Here is a 17,644-nt window from a genome sequence, read left to right as displayed (position 1 = left end):
GGTGACGGTGGTGGTGGAGGTGACGGTGGTGACGGTGGTGGTGGTGGTGGTGGTGGTGACGGTGATGGTGGCGGTGATGGTCTGTATCATTAGAACCGCCTGAGAGGTTGCCAGCCTCTCTACCAGGCCTGAAAATAAAACTTCCTTTGCATATTGGAAATAGAAGCCATGTCCCCACCCTTAGATGAGAGAGAGAAAGACAGATTTCTTATGTAATGTGTGAAAACAGTCCCAAAGGACTCTTTGAAATGTCCTGCTTGAAATGTATAGGGTCCTGCTTGAAATGTCTAGGATCCAGAAAAGGAGACTGACCAGCCACTGTCCTCCCCTTTCTCTTTGGAGCCCAGTGGTGTCTTTGAGACACAAGGCACTTTAACAGAGAGTGTTTACAAGCAAGACCCTCTCTCTTCCTTCCCTACTCTGGGCACCGAGAGTACCAAGGACCTAAGAAACTCATTCATTCTGTTTTTCTATTTATCGGTTATTATTCTAGTTGTTGCATATTTGTGGGGTATGGCGTGATGGTTTGGTATGCGTGTATGATGTGTAGTGACCAGGGTACTTGGAAGAATGGCATTCTGGTGCAGTTATAAAGATTCCTTCGGGCTTTGCAGAAGTCTCTGTAAGGCTGGGCATTGTGGAATCCTCGTAAAACGAAGATTAATATCCACTGAGATAATCTCAGCATTCCTGCCATTCCCTACGGGTGAGCGAGCTTTCACCTCGTCTTTACGCTTGTGTTTCTCTTTCCCTAGGCAGCTGCTGAGGAAGAGAAAAGAGACCTATTTCATGATTTCCTCCTTGCGTTTTTTATTTTAGGCGCTGAAAGCTGACTTGAAGGGTGATCTCTCTGGCCACTTTGAGCATGTCATGGTGGCTCTTATTACTGCACCGGCCGTGTTTGATGCCAAGCAACTGAAGAAATCCATGAGGGTAAGAAGGTCTTGGTGTTCCCCAGATTCCACTGTCAGTTAGGGAACTCTCAGGGCACCCGCCTCAGACTTGCTGGGCATGGACGCCATTTTTATTGTCCTCTTTAAAGGGAGGGGTGATTCCGGGGAGCCCTGGGTAACCGGGAGCCCAGATGTCCCTGGGCTGCATGGGTGGTCGTGATTTCTGGTTCTCGACTACTTGGTCTCTCTTTCTTTTCTCTGATTGACTGTAAATGCCACCATCCATCCATTATTTAGGCCCTACGCCTTAATTAATTAATTTTAATTATTAATTTTAGCCCCTTGTTTTCTTTCAAAACCCCCACACGTTTCCCCAAATCTGTGTGCTCTGTTCTAAAGTCTACTGCGTCTAGCACATCCCAGAGAGCCTCAAGATGGAAGCCGGTATCTCCATCCAGGGCTTCTGCTCTATGGCAGCCACCTGCATCTCTTGGTTACACTGTATCAGTACCCTAAGCAGGTCTCTTCATCTCCATTGCTGCCCATTCTGGAACTATTCTCTAAGGGATGGCCAAGGTTACTTTTAAAAAGATGTTTTCAAGTGAGGTGATGTGATTCACTTCCCCAATTCTCCAGTGAACACTTAAACCCCAGACTTCTTATCACCTTCCTCACCCATCAGAGTCTGGTCTGTGTCTGTCTATGATTTTGTTTTCAATTCTTCCAGTCAGAATTCCCCCAGAGAAATGGAGCTATTAGGCAGGACATAAAGACGAAGAGATTTCCTGTAAGGAACGATGTATGCCTTGTGAGTCTGGGTGGTAAGCCCACCGTCTCAGGGCAGGTGGTCAGGGAAGACCGGAGCCGTCAGCAGTCTCTGAAGCTGCTACCCTCGGGCCCAGCCTTTTCTTTAGGGAAGCCTGGCCTTTACTCCTATGGCCTCTGGACAGAATGAAATGGGCCCAGAGCAGAGTATTTAAAGGGTATCCCACTTAAAACCAATTGATAATGGGCTTTAATTCCAGTCATAATTCACCTTCCCAGCAACACACGGATTAGCCTCTGACCGCATGGCCAGAGACTGTCACCTGACCCAGCTGACACACAGAGCTGAATATCACACCCCTCCCGTCCCCATTCAGCAGAGCTTGCCTCACTGGCCTCATCTCCACTTCCTGAGTGTCCGGAGCGACCTTGTGTTGAAGTCTTCATCCACGATGTTCTATCTCAATTCCTTCTCTGCAGACATTACACATTCATATACTCGACTTTACTGTTACGGTCTCTTTTGTGTAACTTTCACTTGTGTCCACTTTATGATGAGTTTACCCTATGACAAAAGTATTTGGAATGTTTTTTTTTTTCTGGGATACCCTTTTTCTTCCGTGCAGCTGCTTCTTCTGGCATAGGAACAGTTTGCTCATTTTCAGTGAGGGTCATCCCAATGCAGGGCAGCTCAGGTATAAGATAACCCGACCCCGTGAACTCTGGGAGTCTAGGGGAGTCTGGCACTTAGTTCAGCTGGATCTGCTGAATAATCGGAGAAGCGACCCTCAGAATCCGAATCCCAGCGTACGCTCTGTACTTCCAAATGTGCGTAGCAAAATCTCAACTCACCTTTTGGGCCACCGAGTTTGTCTCTCTCCACTCCTTCCTGGACATGTCTATCTCATTCCGAACGCTGGAGCGATGGGATGGTTCCCTTTAAAAACAAACAAAAAACAGGACAAAGCAAATCAAGGTCTCACTGTGTAGGCCAAGTGGCCTTGAACTCGTGATCCTCCAGCTTCACTTTCCAACTGTTGGACTCACAAGCATCCAGACACAGCTCAGCGTCTCCCACACACTTAGAAGGCAGATGCGCGCCAGGCAGCCTGACAGGGATCTTTAAGATTTGAACCTCTCTCTGGACTTTGATTCCGTGTGATTTTTCTGGAGCGAGTGAAAAACGAGCCATTTCTGTGGGCTGCCAATTACAGAAAGAACCAATTTAAGTTTTTAAAATTTCTCTCATCGACATCGAAAGTGCTCTCCCCGCCCCCTTTTTTAAAGGTACATTTCTCTGTCTCCCCCACCCCCTTATAATCAAGATGTGAGTCTTCATCACGAAGAGGGGCCTCACCAATTGTAGTCTTCCTTTTTTTAAATCCTGCGTCAAAGTCTGAAGTGAAATAGGCGCTTAACCGACTTGTGGAGAAGTGGAGGGGGTCTGGGTCTGAACACAGACCAGACAATGGCCTCCCATCCACAACAAGACGCTTCTGGAAAGATTACTCCTTCTGGAAAGGTCTTGGGCATCTGAGCAGCAGGTGGGTGGATGCAAGCTGATACGCAGAAGATTTTGCTGTGGGAAATGCCTTGAAAGGACCAAGAGATAGAACAGGGGGGAAAATGTTAGCTCTAAGCTGCATTAAGGTTTTGACCCTCAAGGAATAGCCCAGAACATGGCACATCTCTGAGAAAGCATGGCAGGCGGTAGTGGCATACGAAAAGAGTCTCGTGCTGGGCAGGACGAGCCCAGCTCTGGTATCTCACCCGTCTGTGCTCTGTTGGGTACCAGGAGCAGCCTGGAGGAGCAGATCCTCGTCAGGAACTCAGGCGGACCCAAAGGTGTGGCGGTTGGAGGCTGTTAGCCAATAACCCCCTTTGTGGCTCATAGTCTCAGAGCGACATGTGAGCAGTGTGTATCAACCACTTCCGTATGGGGACATCTTAACAGGAGCAATTCTTAGGATCGGATTCACCAACAAGTATTAGAAGATGTTCTCTTTGGTTCCGAAGAAATCCACAGTAAGGATTCCAGGCTGAGGATGTGATAGTCTCATTGTCAAGGACCCTTCGGTCTCAGGCTCTCCCATCTTTAGCCCCTGGGTTCTACTACTTGGCTAAAGTTGACAGTGAGTTTGGTGCTTCACTGCTTCAGCTCCCAGCAGACTGAATGCTCACACCCACTTAGGAGCTATCCTTGGATCCACGAGTGGAAGACGAACACACATTAGCTTATTATTAAAATGCCTTGGCTACTACCTCAAAGGCCGGGCACTCCCTGCTACCCCAGGCCCAATTGGGGAAGTGGCCAGTGACCACTTACCAGAATTCTTACATGGCCCATTGGCTTGCTCTCTATTGCCTCTCTCCTCTTCTATCCCCCTCTTCATCCTGGCTATCCTCCACCCCACCCCCGCCTGTGTCCTAGTCCATGCAACTCTTAAGAGTCCTGCCCCATTTCCCTTGCTCAACCATTGGCTGCTGGCATCTTTATTGATCAATCAAAAACCAACTGGGGACAAGGACCTTTAGCATTTGAACACAGATTCCCAATTGAATGCAAGCATTAGAACCAATCCCCAACATGACCCTACTCATCTAAAAAGCACAAAGGATAAGGAAGGTTTTACAGCCTCTCTATAAGGGCATGCCTAGCGCTTGCCTGCCTATGATTATTCTACACACATCCATTGGTTAGACTTTAGTTGTGTGGATGGATTCGGTGGCAGGCATCCCGGCCACAGTTGAATCTGTTTATAGGTTTCATTGGCTTTATTTGATCAAGTTGTACTGCAGACAGCTCCACAAGGTGAGTCATGAGTGACCCTGATATAATTGAGGCTCAGAGGTAGCTGGGCTCTGAGCCAGCAAGGCCCATGGCAACATTTACTGAGAGCTGACCAACCCTGCCCAGAGATGCAAGAATGAATGCATTCAAAATTGCTACAGAGCCCTTTCTAAACAGAGTGCTACATCAGCTTCCTGGGCTAATCCTCTTAGAACATCACTTCCCATCTTTAATGACGAGGTCAATTTTCCCCTATACTCTTCCTCCCTAGAATTATTGACTATTTTCACGGTAGAATGGGGTACTTTCTTGGGAAATCTGATGTCGGTTTACTCCAGTTGACTTGTTATTTTAATTCTAAAATGCATGGAAAAATCAGAAACGTAGTGTAGAGTAATATGGGGTATTAGACTGATTTACTTAGAGCTGTCCTTCCATCCGTACAAAATGAGATATTAAGACTGAAAAGCATGAAATTAATTTTTTAAGTGCTCTAAAGATAAGATTTCTTTTTCCTTTGTCAGGGCATGGGCACAGATGAAGACACCCTGATTGAAATCTTAACAACCAGGACAAGCAGGCAGATGAAGGAGATCTCGCAGGCCTATTATACAGGTAACCTTGTTTTCTTCTCGCCTTTACCACTGATCTCGTGTGCGTGAGCCAGGTTGGTTCTCTTTGCATCTTGCCTATCATAAGCATCTTGAGAAGGCAGGAAGTAGGGAAAGAAAGATGCATCCTACCATGAGCTGTGCATTGTCAGGGTAAGTTAGCATGTGATCTGCCACATGACAGTGGTGTTATGATTTTGCGTTTATAGCACCCTTGCTTCAGAGGGCTGTTCCCTCAACATCCACTTAATTGAATCAACCATTTCCATCAATATCAGAGTCTCAAATCATTGTGTACTTCTATTTTAAGTTAAAAACCACCCAGACTCATTTTGGGTGTGGGAAGTTTGGTAAGCCATTTAGAGCTGATGTCTGTTAGCTGTGCAAAAATTAGAAAGTCCCCCTTCTCAGGGGTGGTATGACCTCATAGGTGAGTCTCAGCCACACAGTTCAGGCTCTGACACAAGCTCAGACATTCCCAGGCCACACATACTGCTAAACAATTGCCTGTAATCCAGGATTTTCCCTGCACTCTCAGGTTCAGTAGCTCAGTAGAAGACAAGCAGAAGTCAAGAAGCTGCAGTGCTCCCAATGACAGTTTTGTTATAAAGGAAGTAACTCATGGACAGCCTAAGGACAAGACAGACAGACAGACAGACAGACAGACACACACACACACACACACACACACACACACACACACACACAAGGTGGGGGGGAGTCTGAGAGCTCCAATCTGAAGCTTCTTCCCTAACGGTACATTAATACGCAATTGCAATGTTACCACACCCACTTGAATATCAGCAGCACTGTTTTTTATCAGTGTTTGTCACTGACATATGGTTGACTGAGTCATTGTCCGTGGGATTGAGCTCAGCCCATAGCCTGTCCTTAGAGGTGGGGATGACTAATGACTCTAATCTCAGGGCTGGTCTGTCAAATCTTACTGCTTTCTGTTCTTGGTCATCTTGTTAGTAAAACTCAGAACAATACTGTGAATAAGAGGCTCAATTACCAGAGAGAGAGAGAGAAAGAGAGAGAGAGAGAGAGAGAGAGAGAGAGAGAGAGAGAGAGAGAGAGACCAAAGACCAAATAGCAACTCAATTCTGAATTACACGACATCCACAAAGTTCTCTAAGGACCTCGACATTGCCATGTTTTCTATGCATCTCCGGGAGGTCTACTTTTGCAGTAAAAGCCCACGCAAAAATCCTGGGCCCTAGATGGGTATTAGAAAGGTTATTATTTTTAGAAATTCTCATTAAATGATAGACACGTAAATAATAGGTGACTATTATTAGGGTGGAGTCAGAAAAACACCAACAGCGCCAGGCACTCTAACAGAGTTCAGTGGAGATAACTGCACCAATACTTTGGGAAAATGGGAAAGGAGCAGAAATGGAAGAGAGATGGTACTACATCCAGTACTTCCAAAGTTATGTTCGTGCCACAGGAGTTAGGGTTATCTGAAACTCTAAGTTCGGGAGGAGGAAACCACCTGCCTGGTGTTGGTACCCCAGAAACTCCAAGGAAGCGTTCAGATTTCTAGGAGAATCTTGCCTGTCTGGAGCTGGTGCCTCTGTTGTCTGGAGCTTGCTACAGAGGTCACAGCTGCCTCTCAGGGCGGAACGTACAGCAAAGGCAGGAGGCAACATGCATTTCTTTCTCCTCCCTGCCTCTGGTCCCCGCTCACTCCCAGGTAGAACCTTGGCAGGAAGCATTTGAATCTGAAGTAGATGAGAGAACTGGTTAATACAAGGCACAGATGGGTACATAATTTGTGTTTAGAATATTTAAGTTTTCTGGGCTTTTAAGATGACTCCAGTGGGTAAAGGCACTTCCCTCCAAGCCTAGAACTGTGGTTTAAATTCTAGGGACCCACATGTTAGAAAAAGAGAACTTACTCTAAAAGTTGTCCTCGGGCCCCAGGGCATGGGCTGTGACATGCACACATTCATGTATGCATACACACACACACACACACACACACACACACACACACACACACACAAAGAGAGAGAGAGAGAGAGAGAGAGAGAGAGAGAGATGTAATAAAGGGTAGAAAGTTATTGTGGGTACAAAACACTTGCATAAATGAATTAATAAAGGGTAGAAAGTTACTGTGGGTACTAAGTACTTGAAGACTACTACAGAACCTTATAATGTGAAATCGTGACCCATACATAAGAATCTATCAAAGGATGTCATCAACTTGGCCTTCATAAAAGCCATGAGTTGTCCCATCTGTACAATAACACGATAGTCTAAATAACCAGCTAGGAACTGAGCTTTCCCCCAGGATTCTAAGGTTACTGGTGTATGAAAGAATGCCAAAGAGGGATCAAGAACTCTTAAGTCCTAGTTCAGCCTCCTTCCTATTGTAACACCCTCCTTTTTCCTTTACCCTGATGTGATTCAAAGTGCACAAAGCACTTGTCAACTGTATTGGAACCATTTTTGCCTATTTCCTTTTTGCTGTAATTATTGGTACCTATCGGTTGTACATCTCGATGTCTTTTATTATCATGTTTGCCTACATGCATGCATTGGCCAGTCACCATGTCTACCCTTCCTTTGTCTACCATGTGCATTTTCGTTTTTTTAATAATCCAACTTCCTGCAAAATATGTGGTGAAGACTGAAGCCAGAGGAGACTTCGTGGCATGAATATTTAGTCTACGCTAGATAATTTTAAAATCACAAACTACTTTTGACTTGTTTTTAGATTAAACTTCCTTCTCTAGATAGTGTAGGGTGGGACAACAATATTACAATGGGTAGGCGATAAATTATCACCATTGTGATAAACAGTTTATATCTCTGGCATCTTTTCTTTGTACGAATTTCTTCAAAAATAAGATTTCATTAAAGAGAGTCATTAAGTTGTGCTGAGGATATTTTTGCTTTGATGTGAGCCGTCACTTTCTGTAATTGTCTTCTATTGATTTAAAGATGGCTACCCATGCGGAAAGTTTATATGAAGTTTCTGAAATGAGTGTAGATGGGTTTCATATTGGCACCTGGTGTCCCCTCCATCCAGATATGTATTACCAGCAAGAAAATCCCTACTTCCAGAGAAGTTGAGTAGGTGGGACAGGAACTGTGCTCAGTGGTAGTCCTCTCGCCTAACAAGCACAAGGCCCTGGCCTCAATCCCCAACGCTATGAAATATTAAGAGTAAATATCAAAGCTGAAGGAACGGCTCAGAGGTTAAGAGAATTTGCAGCTCTTACAAGGGGCCCAGACTCAGTCATGGTGGATCATAATAATGTAACTTCAGTTCCAGGGAGGCTTGACCCCTCTTCTGACTTCTGTCAGAAACAGGCACATACGTAGTACATTTACCTGCATGCAGGCAAAACACTTACACACATGGAAGAAAATAAATAAACCGTTAAAATAAGAATAAAAGTAAAAATGAGCACAGTTTACCACTTGCCATGCAAAAGGGACTACAACTAGTGTATACTAGTGTATGTGTATACTAGTATAGTGTATACTGGTGCATAGTATAGTGTGTAGTATATTAACTAGCATAGTGTATACTAGAATATGTGAACACAAAGCTGGCATTGGTCACTTTTCATTCCTTAATTTTGGTCTTTTTTTTTCCAGAGCTGGGGACCGAACCCAGGGCCTTGAGCTTGCTAGGCAAGCACTCTACCACTGAGCTAAATCCCCAACCCTCAAACCTTATTTTTTAGCAATATTAACATGATCTCGAAGTATTTCTCAAGATGATTTCTTAAGATGAAGGTTAGATTCAATAAAACTGAACAATAGCAGAGGCTTACACACTATCAGTATTTAATTCTTTTCTATGTAGAGGTTGGGAGATTGACAATTCTATGTCTGGCATCTCAAAACTTTCAAAGACTCAGGCCCCATCCTTCACAGTGACAGACAGCATCTAATCCTTGGGCCTCCATCCACACAGAAGTCACAACGGTGGCCGTGGCTCATCCCTTTGAGTAGATTCCCCAGCAAACTCATTCATGCCTACCCACATGTGATCAAGAATTTAGTAACTGGGCTGCACCCAGCTCAGGGGACACCAGGAGCACAGCTTCAGCCTGTTTGAAATACCTTTGCTGAGGGTTAGGACTCTTCATGTGAAGGAGGAATAAATGTGGAAACGTAAAGCCAACTGGTAGATTCCTGTCTTGAGTATTCCTCAGAGCCACTGTCAGAATGAACCACCATTCAACCCAGAACCACCATGTTTCCTGTTTGCCTCTCACAACACACAGAGCAATGCCTCCATCCCACACCAGCAGAGCATCAGGAAGTCAAACAGAGGGGACACTCGGTCACTGCCCTCTGCTCTGCAGCGGTCTGTTTTAGTTCCTCAGGACTAATCGTGTTCTCATTTGGTTTCAGCATATAAGAAGAATCTCAGAGATGACATTAGCTCTGAAACGTCTGGAGACTTCCGGAAAGCTCTGCTGACTTTGGCAGATGTAAGGTTTCGTTGTTTATTATTTGCTTCCCCTCGCTTTCAGGGAGTTAACAGAACCTACGACCACGAGACAGGTCATTTTCTGTGAAATGATTTGTTCACATGACATTTGCACTGCAGTCATCAATAAAACATTTAACCAAGATCACAGAAGGCTAGGTGGTGACATAACCACAACAAAAGGTCATGGTTGGCTCAGATCGGTCTACAGATTACAAGTGTTTCCAGCGAGATTCACGGTATGCACCGCCCACCTAAACTCACAATTGCTCATTTTCCACAATGCGTGCATCTTTAGAACGCGCAGAATTCTTCTGGGCTCCCAAGGGTACTTAGGTTACTTAAGTTAAGTGAGAAGAAGACATAGGACTATTCTCAGAACTGGGTGGTAAATCCAGGGGGGTGGGAAATACAAGACTGTCCCCTGGTACCTTGGAAGTGACACTGTGTGAGCATGCGAGGCCATTGCTCGCTTTCCTTGGAAGGTTTATGATTTCAGTGACATCAGGAGACCAGGCAGGGAGCTGCATCAGGTACAGGCATCTGCCAATAACTCTGGCAACCAGAGTCCAATTCCTGAAACCCACAGAAAAGTGGAGAGAGACTGGCCTCCGTGAGGCAACCCTCTGACCTCCACACTTGCACTGTGTGCTCCCACCAAGCGCATACACACTAATAGTAATAAATAATATGTATTTTTTTAAAGATGCTAACTTCAGGGCTGGAGAAGTGGCTTAGCAGTTAGAGTACTGACTGTGTGCTCTTTGGAGAACCGAGGTCTGGAGTCTCACATTCACATGTTGTCTCACAGTCTGTCTGCAGGCACGTTTGTATGGGTCCCAGGTATGCATGTACAGGCACACATGCACACTAAATACCCACACGCATTAAAAAAAAAAAAAAACCAAGGCGGTAAAGTCAAGGATGAGATTTATTCACAGGCTTGAATAAGAGAGGACGTGATGAAAGCCCCGTCTCGCCGACTTCTTGCGGCTGATTTACACAGCTCCTGATGGGTAGGAAAATCCCAAGAGGCACAGCGTGTCGGCTGAGGCAGCGTTTGAAAAGTGACGCATTAGGCCGCTTGGAAATAGTGCAGCCTCATTATAGCTTCAGGTGCTTTAACTGCTGAAAACCTCAGAAAGGTGGAGTCGGAAAACCCCAGACATGTGAGGGGCAGCAGCAGACGTGGCCTCGGCAGTGTGTATCCCGGTGCACTTCCTGTGTGTTTGACAGGAGCTCACCCACTGTACACAGGACGGAGAGCACTCCAGGGCTGGTTTTGGATCCAGCATAGCTGGACCCTCCTGCTGCCTAATGGCTTTCTGAACCGGAACAAGTGACTTTTAAGCTTTCAGGAATCCATGCTCATACCTGTCAAAGTGCACTTTAGGTAGACATTAACCCCCTGAAGTGCTGGGAAGACTAGGAGAGAAGAAGAGGTGCTGGCTGTGTAGAAATGTTCGATGGATTTTAACAAATCCTTTACAGTTTCATGCAGAATGGTTCCACTTCTCCAGGAAGTCTGTCTTCTGTCTATTTACATCACCCTTTTCCCTCTCCCACAGAAACAACCCTTATTTTTGTGCGCCAAGTTTGCCTCTTGTGTAGTGTCCAGTCGTCAGTGACTTAGGAGAGCTGCGCTTTAGGTTGTTTGAATGAGTGAGTGTCTTACAGCAAGCAAAAGTAAAAGAACTAACAGAAGTAGCTGCCAAAAGATAGAATGGGGGCCCATCAAATGGGGCCACTGACTGCATCCAGCACAGACCACTGCAGTATCCCAGCTGAGCGAGTAACCAAAGGTAGCCTCAAACCGGTGATTCCAAAGGTCCAGCAGGAGCTGAGGAAACACCGTTGAACAGAGCTTGCCCAGTGATGAGAGAGAGTCACAGGCTGAGCGCGGTGTGCCTGCCGGTGAGGCGTCCAAATAAAGGAACCATCAGTGAGTAGCAGACATAGAGATCATCATCAGACCAGCACTTATAACCATCTAGCAGAAATGACTGGATGCCCTGCTCAGTTCCGGGCAGGGCAGTATTTTCTCTATAGTGAGGTTCAGCCTTCTCTTTTCTACCATAGACATTGTAATATTATGACATCATAATCTGATAAACAGTTGTCACCGCAGAGGGAGATAGCTCACTTCTTAGCTGTTCTCAGGGACAGCGTGTTTTAGCATTCTCAGCTGCTAACTGTGCTGCCTTCTCTCGCTTACAGAGTCAGGGAGCCAACCTGACCCAGAACAGGGGCATTTGGAGGTCCCATGGCATAAACAGGCTTGAGCCTGAACTTGGAGGGTCAGTCCTGTTCCCAGAGACAACTGCTTTGTGATATAAGAAAAGCATATCGTTTTACCAACATAATGGATTATTGCATGTGCCTGTGATGTTTCTCCATATATTTTTTTTCACAACTAACTGGTCACCTTGTGCCTACTTTTATTGAATAATATTTTGTCCTATAAACTGTTTTATCAAGTTGAAGGGCATCCTGGTTGCTTCAAAGCTTTGTCGGTTATAAATAAAATTCAGTTAAATACTTCTGTGCAAGGTTTTGTATGGACACGAGTCCATCTCCCTTAGATAAAGGTCAAAGAGCATAATTGCTGGACCACACTGTAAGAACAGGCCTAGCAGTGTAAGCAAGTGCTGGGCGTTCTCTCCGAGTCCGTGCACCATTTTGCATTAGCAATGAAGGTAGCGTTCCTATCGTGCTCCTTCCCAGCATTTGGAGTTCTCAGTGTTTTGGAGTTTAATTGTGTTAGCAGATCCTGCTTTAATTTATAGTCCCCAGGGACAGGATGACAACCATCTCTCCGTGTTTTCTTGCTGTCTGTGCATCTTCTTTGTGAGAAGTCTCCTTGGATCGCTTACACTCTCTTTTAAAGTCGGGTTGTTTGTTATCTTCTCCTTATATTCTTTATAGTTTTTGACTATTTGTCTTTTATCAAACACAGTTTGTGAATACTTTCTGTCCTTGTCCTATCTTTCCATTCTAACGCCTTTGAGTTTCCAGGCGAGGTTGAGACCCTAGATTGTGTGCCCTGCTACCCTGACCATCGATGGCAGACACAGTCTCGGAGCTCTGTGGTCTGCATGGGAAAACCTGCCAAGATGAGCTGGTGGGTGGAGAACTGTGTCCCGAAGGGCTGACCCTGCTTTTCTCTTCTCTGCGGCTCTAGGGTGGAAGAGACGAAAGCCTGAAAGTGGATGAACATCTGGCCAAAAAAGATGCCCAGGTGAGTAACAGCCAGGAGAATGTCTCTTTTACATACGCACCACCTCCACAACCACCACCATCACCACCACCACCACCATCACCACCTCCACAATCACCACCATCACCACCACCACCACCACCACCACCACTACCACCACCACCACCACCACCACCACCACCACTACCATCACCACCACCACCACCACCACCACCACCACTTCCACAACCACCACCATCACCATCACCACCACCACCACAATCACCACCACCACCACCTCCACCACCACCACCACCACCATCACCACCACCACCACCACCACCACCACCACCACCATTACCACCACCATCACCACCACCACCCCCACAACCACCACCATCACCACCACCACCACCACCACCACCACCACCATCACCACCACCACCACCACCACCATCACCACCACCACCAATGGCTCTGCCCTGGCCCTGTCCTCTCCTGTCCTGTCTGAAGCAAAGCCTGGAGACACATGTCATCCAGCCCAGCCTCTGCCTGCCACTGTGGTGTCAAGTATCCACATTCCCTCCTCTGGGTCCTGCATTTGACCTTCAGATTTGAAGTCTTCTAAAAGTGAAAGGTTCTGACATGATTTTCGTGGCCTCTAAAATCAAGTAAAACTCCCACTCCTCCCATTCCATCCCCTCAAATAGAGAAAGACTTGCATTTGCGATGACACAGGGCTTCTTCCGTCTGTCAACAGACCCTCTACGATGCTGGTGAGAAAAAATGGGGCACGGATGAAGACAAATTCACCGAGATCCTGTGTCTACGGAGCTTTCCGCAGCTGAAACTGAGTACGCATGACGAGTCTTCTTGGCTCTGTGTTGCTTTTGCAAAGGTCTTTGTAGTTTATGTAGAAACATCTTTAGAGACCAAAGGGAGAAGTCGCATTTCAACTCTAGACATTCTATTCCGTTTTGCCCTGAAGACTTAGTAGGGTACCTACCCTGTAAGTAGCTCTAGATGAGGAAGACAGAGGCAATCCTGAGGAGAGCAAGAGCTGATTGCCAGGCTTCCACACTAGCTCTTCCTGCCTCGCTACCTTCTGGAAAAGTCAGGCATTGCCCTACTGGCTTTGCTGATTGATTAATGGTGTGAACAGTGGCTTCAATCTGATATGAAGGGAAATGAAGGTGGGGGGAAGAACCAGCTCTTCTTCTGAGACCCCTGATTGAGTCCCACCCAGCCTCTCACTCAGGGAACTCTCTGAGCTGTTCTAGAAGCACCCAGAGCTCCATCCAGTGGAACCATGTTCTGACAGTGGCTGCCAGGTGCCAGTTTAGAGAACAGCTGCAATGCAGGACCAACCTTATGCTGAGCTGAGAAACCAGAGGGGTGTTGCTGTGACTTTTAATTTTGAAATGTGCTTCTTTAACTCTGACAGCAATTTTTATGTACAGTGTAAGTTGGTGGTTTTATCTACATCCTTGCAAATTTTCTTTGTTTTCAAAATGTATTGGATGGCCCGTATCTTTACTCCTAGCAGAGGTAGGAGGATGTCTTCAAGTTCTATGCCAGCTAGGTCTGCATGTGTGAGACCCTATCTCAAAACAAAAGAGCTGTAACTAAAACCTCACTGAAAAAAAATTGCACTTGGCTTATGAAATCGTGTGCACATGATGACATAAGTAAACTGATCAAGATATACGGGTGGCTTCTGGCAGGTGTCAAGTGGGCCATCCTGCCTCAGAGAATGACTCCCTCTGCACAGGAAAATCCAAACCATCCAAGACGGGGCTAGTAAACGTGGGCCACCAAGCTTGACTACCTGAGTTTGTTCCTAGGAACCCATGTGGCAGAAGGAGAAAACTCCCTCCTATAAGTTGTCCTCTGAGCTTTGCACGTGTGTGCGTGTGTGCACGTGTGTGTGCACGCACACACACGTATACACATACTACATAAAACTAATATTAAAAATGTTTTAAGAAATCTTCCCATTAATGCTCTGCAGCACATAAAGCACTTCCAACCGCCTACCACAGCACTGCTTCCTAGAACTTCTATAGTTTTAAAACAGATGAGTTATTTGTCGCAGAACATCTCAAGCTCTTTTAACTGCTTCAAGCTGGAAGGGGGAAGGGAGATCACCGAAGAAATGGCCTAAGGAGTTCAGCCTTCACTGTGCTCAACTTTTGATGGCCACTGAGGTTCTGAGCTTGCTCGTTGATCTGCTGTATCTTACATTTTTAAATGTGAAATATATTCCAGTGTGGCCCTCTGGGATGCTTTAAATATTTTTATGGTGCTATTTTTTAGCATTTGATGAGTACAGAAACATTAGTCAGAAGGACATTGAGGACAGCATTAAAGGAGAATTATCTGGGCATTTTGAAGACCTGCTGCTGGCCGTAGGTAAGCCCTTGAGTGTTAATAAGTGGAACTGTCTGTACTTCTTTGAAGTCCGTGTCAAGGTGAGCTAATTATGAGAATCTGGACTAATCCATCTGTTTGCTCCTACAGCCCTCAGCAGTCCATAACACAAACAAATTTGTCTAACACAAATATGTCATAACACATAACAATATTTGCCTCAACAAATATTGTTAAAGAGTACATGGAGAAGTTACCTACTTTTAAATTTGTATTTGGCTTGTTGTCTTGTTTAGATTATACCCTCTTTGAGAGTTGAAATATTACATTCTACTGGCATTTTTATTGAACCTTGTTGAAACTGAGTCTTAATCAATTTAGTATTCTACTGTGCTTTGTTATCTCTGGAAGATGTCAGTGGCCTCCCGAATTGGAGCCAATAAGAGCTGTAGATCTCTTCCTCGTTGATTGAGTGATTGATCAGGTGGGATTCGGGCTGAATGCCCGTGTAGACATGTGAATCAACGAGTGGTCAGCCATGCTGTTATACAGGCAATGAGGTCTCACTAAGAAAGTGCCTCAAGATAAAGATGATATCAAAGGATAAGGCACAACTTAAAGTCAAGACCTGTGACCTCTTTAGTGAAGAGTCCAAAACCAATTTAACTTTACTGTGTGTGTGCACACACATGCATGTGTCTCTGCTTGCCTGTCTGTCTCTCTGTGTCCCACTCATACACATTCACAGAGAGAGAGGTGGGGATCTAGGCTACTTCTACTTCTAGGACACTGTAGAATTGACTACAGAATTCCATTGGGAATGCCTAGACTTTGAACGCCTTGTCACCCCAACAATGGGAAGTCCTTTCTAAGATCCATTGTAGTAATACATGTCACGTGCACTAAGATCACCATAGACCTCTTTTTGCTCCAGGCAGATCATCCTCCCAGTCATCAGCCAGAGCCCTCTGTATTCACAAATGAAACACACACACACACACACACACACACACACACACACACGCACACACACACACACACACACACACACAGCAGCTAATTTTAAAATGCCTTGACTAGCTCAAAACCTCCCCGCAGCTAGCACACATTTCCCTCCAGTACTCCTGGCTTAATGCCCCCCAATTCTATATTTTATCTTTGTTGCCCTGTTAGCTTCTGAGCAGCCCCCTCTAGTCTTTGCTGCCCAAGACTCTCTGGGCAGTCCTTCCAGGGGCTGCATTTCTTTCTCATCTACACTTTGGATGATTTTGCTTCTGCAGCTCTAAATCTGATCCATTCCCCTCTGATTCCTGGTGATTTTTCTCCCTCTCCTTTCAGTCCGTAGCCCTCACAAATCCAAAGGTCCTGCCTCAGTCTCTCTGCCAGTCTTTAGCCATTGGCTCTTTATTGTTCAATCAAAAACCAACTGAGGAAGGCTTATTTCCCCCAATGTAGGAGAATGCCAGGGCATTGAGGTGGGAGTAGGTGGGTGGGAGTGGCAGCATCCTCATAGAAGCAGGGGGAGGGGGGACTATGGGAGGGGAGGAAAGGGGATAACATTTAAAATGTAAACAAACAAAAACAACCAAAAAAAAAAAAACAGCTGCGGGCAAGGACCTTCAGCATTTGGACATATAGATTCCTGATTTTAGGGACCAGATTAATTCAAAGCATTAGAACCAATCCCCAACAAGCAGGTGACACAGTAAACCTGGGGCTCAGGTGGATTAAGTGACTTCCTTGGGCCATGGGCATTTGAGTTTCTGAGATGAGCTGATAAAGGGGTATGTATGGTCTTAATTTTAATGCTTGCTCAAGATCAAAGTTTAGGAACCTATAGCAAGTTGCAGTTTGGTCAAGACAATAAAGAGAGTAGGAAATGGGCAACTGTGAACTGTTGGGAATGGTTATAACTGGAGTGGCTCCTCCTCCAGTTTCCCTGCCTATAGTGTTGTATACAAAAGTAAGTTCCTTACTGCTGAGTGACTCTGCCACTTCCCATATTTTCAGATACAAAGAACAAACCTTATATTTAAGAAAAGGTGGGGTAGGGGGCTGGAGAAATGGCTCAGCGGTTAAGCGCTCCAACTGCTCTTCCAGAGGTCCTAAGTTCAATTCCCAGCAACCACATGGTGGCTCACAACCATCTGTAATGGGATCTGGTGTGTCTGAAGACAGCTACAGTGTATTTGTATACATTAAATAAATAAATAAATAAATAAATAAATAAATAAATCTTAAAAAAAAAACAGACCTCCAAAAAAAAAAGTTGGGGTAAAGGAAAGGAAGGACTATGATGAGAAGGAGTGTGTATATCTAGTTGTGGGAAGATAGTTGAGAAACTTAAGAAGATTAAAAAAAAGAAAAAGAAAAAAAATGACTCATAATGGTTTGGCAGGGAAGGGAGAGGCAAAGATTAAAACAGAGACTGAAGGAACACCCATTCAGAGCCTGCCCCACAGGTGGCCCATACATATACAGCCACCCAATTAGACAAGATGGATGAAGCAAAGAAGTGCAGACTGACAGGAGCCGGATGTAGATCGCTCCTGAGAGACA

At 45.4% G+C, this 17,644-nt stretch overlaps 1 protein-coding gene across 4 annotated transcripts in view; it reads left to right on the top strand.

Annotated features, from left to right (window-relative positions):
- Positions 1 to 17,644, top strand: part of Anxa3 (annexin A3) — a 54,004-nt gene that overhangs the window by 21,155 nt on the left and 15,205 nt on the right. For all 4 annotated transcript variants that reach the window (NM_012823.2, XM_006250696.5, XM_039091632.2 and 1 more), the window contains 6 exons: positions 820 to 933; positions 4,974 to 5,064; positions 9,441 to 9,520; positions 12,701 to 12,757; positions 13,476 to 13,569; positions 15,032 to 15,127. In NM_012823.2, coding sequence (NP_036955.2) covers positions 820 to 933; positions 4,974 to 5,064; positions 9,441 to 9,520; positions 12,701 to 12,757; positions 13,476 to 13,569; positions 15,032 to 15,127 — 532 coding nt within the window. The remainder of the gene's footprint in view (positions 1 to 819; positions 934 to 4,973; positions 5,065 to 9,440; positions 9,521 to 12,700; positions 12,758 to 13,475; positions 13,570 to 15,031; positions 15,128 to 17,644) is intronic.

Source organism: Rattus norvegicus, chromosome 14 (assembly GCF_036323735.1).
Source record: "Rattus norvegicus strain BN/NHsdMcwi chromosome 14, GRCr8, whole genome shotgun sequence".
Taxonomy (NCBI): domain Eukaryota; kingdom Metazoa; phylum Chordata; class Mammalia; order Rodentia; family Muridae; genus Rattus; species Rattus norvegicus.
This window is presented reverse-complemented; position numbering and strand designations above follow the sequence as displayed.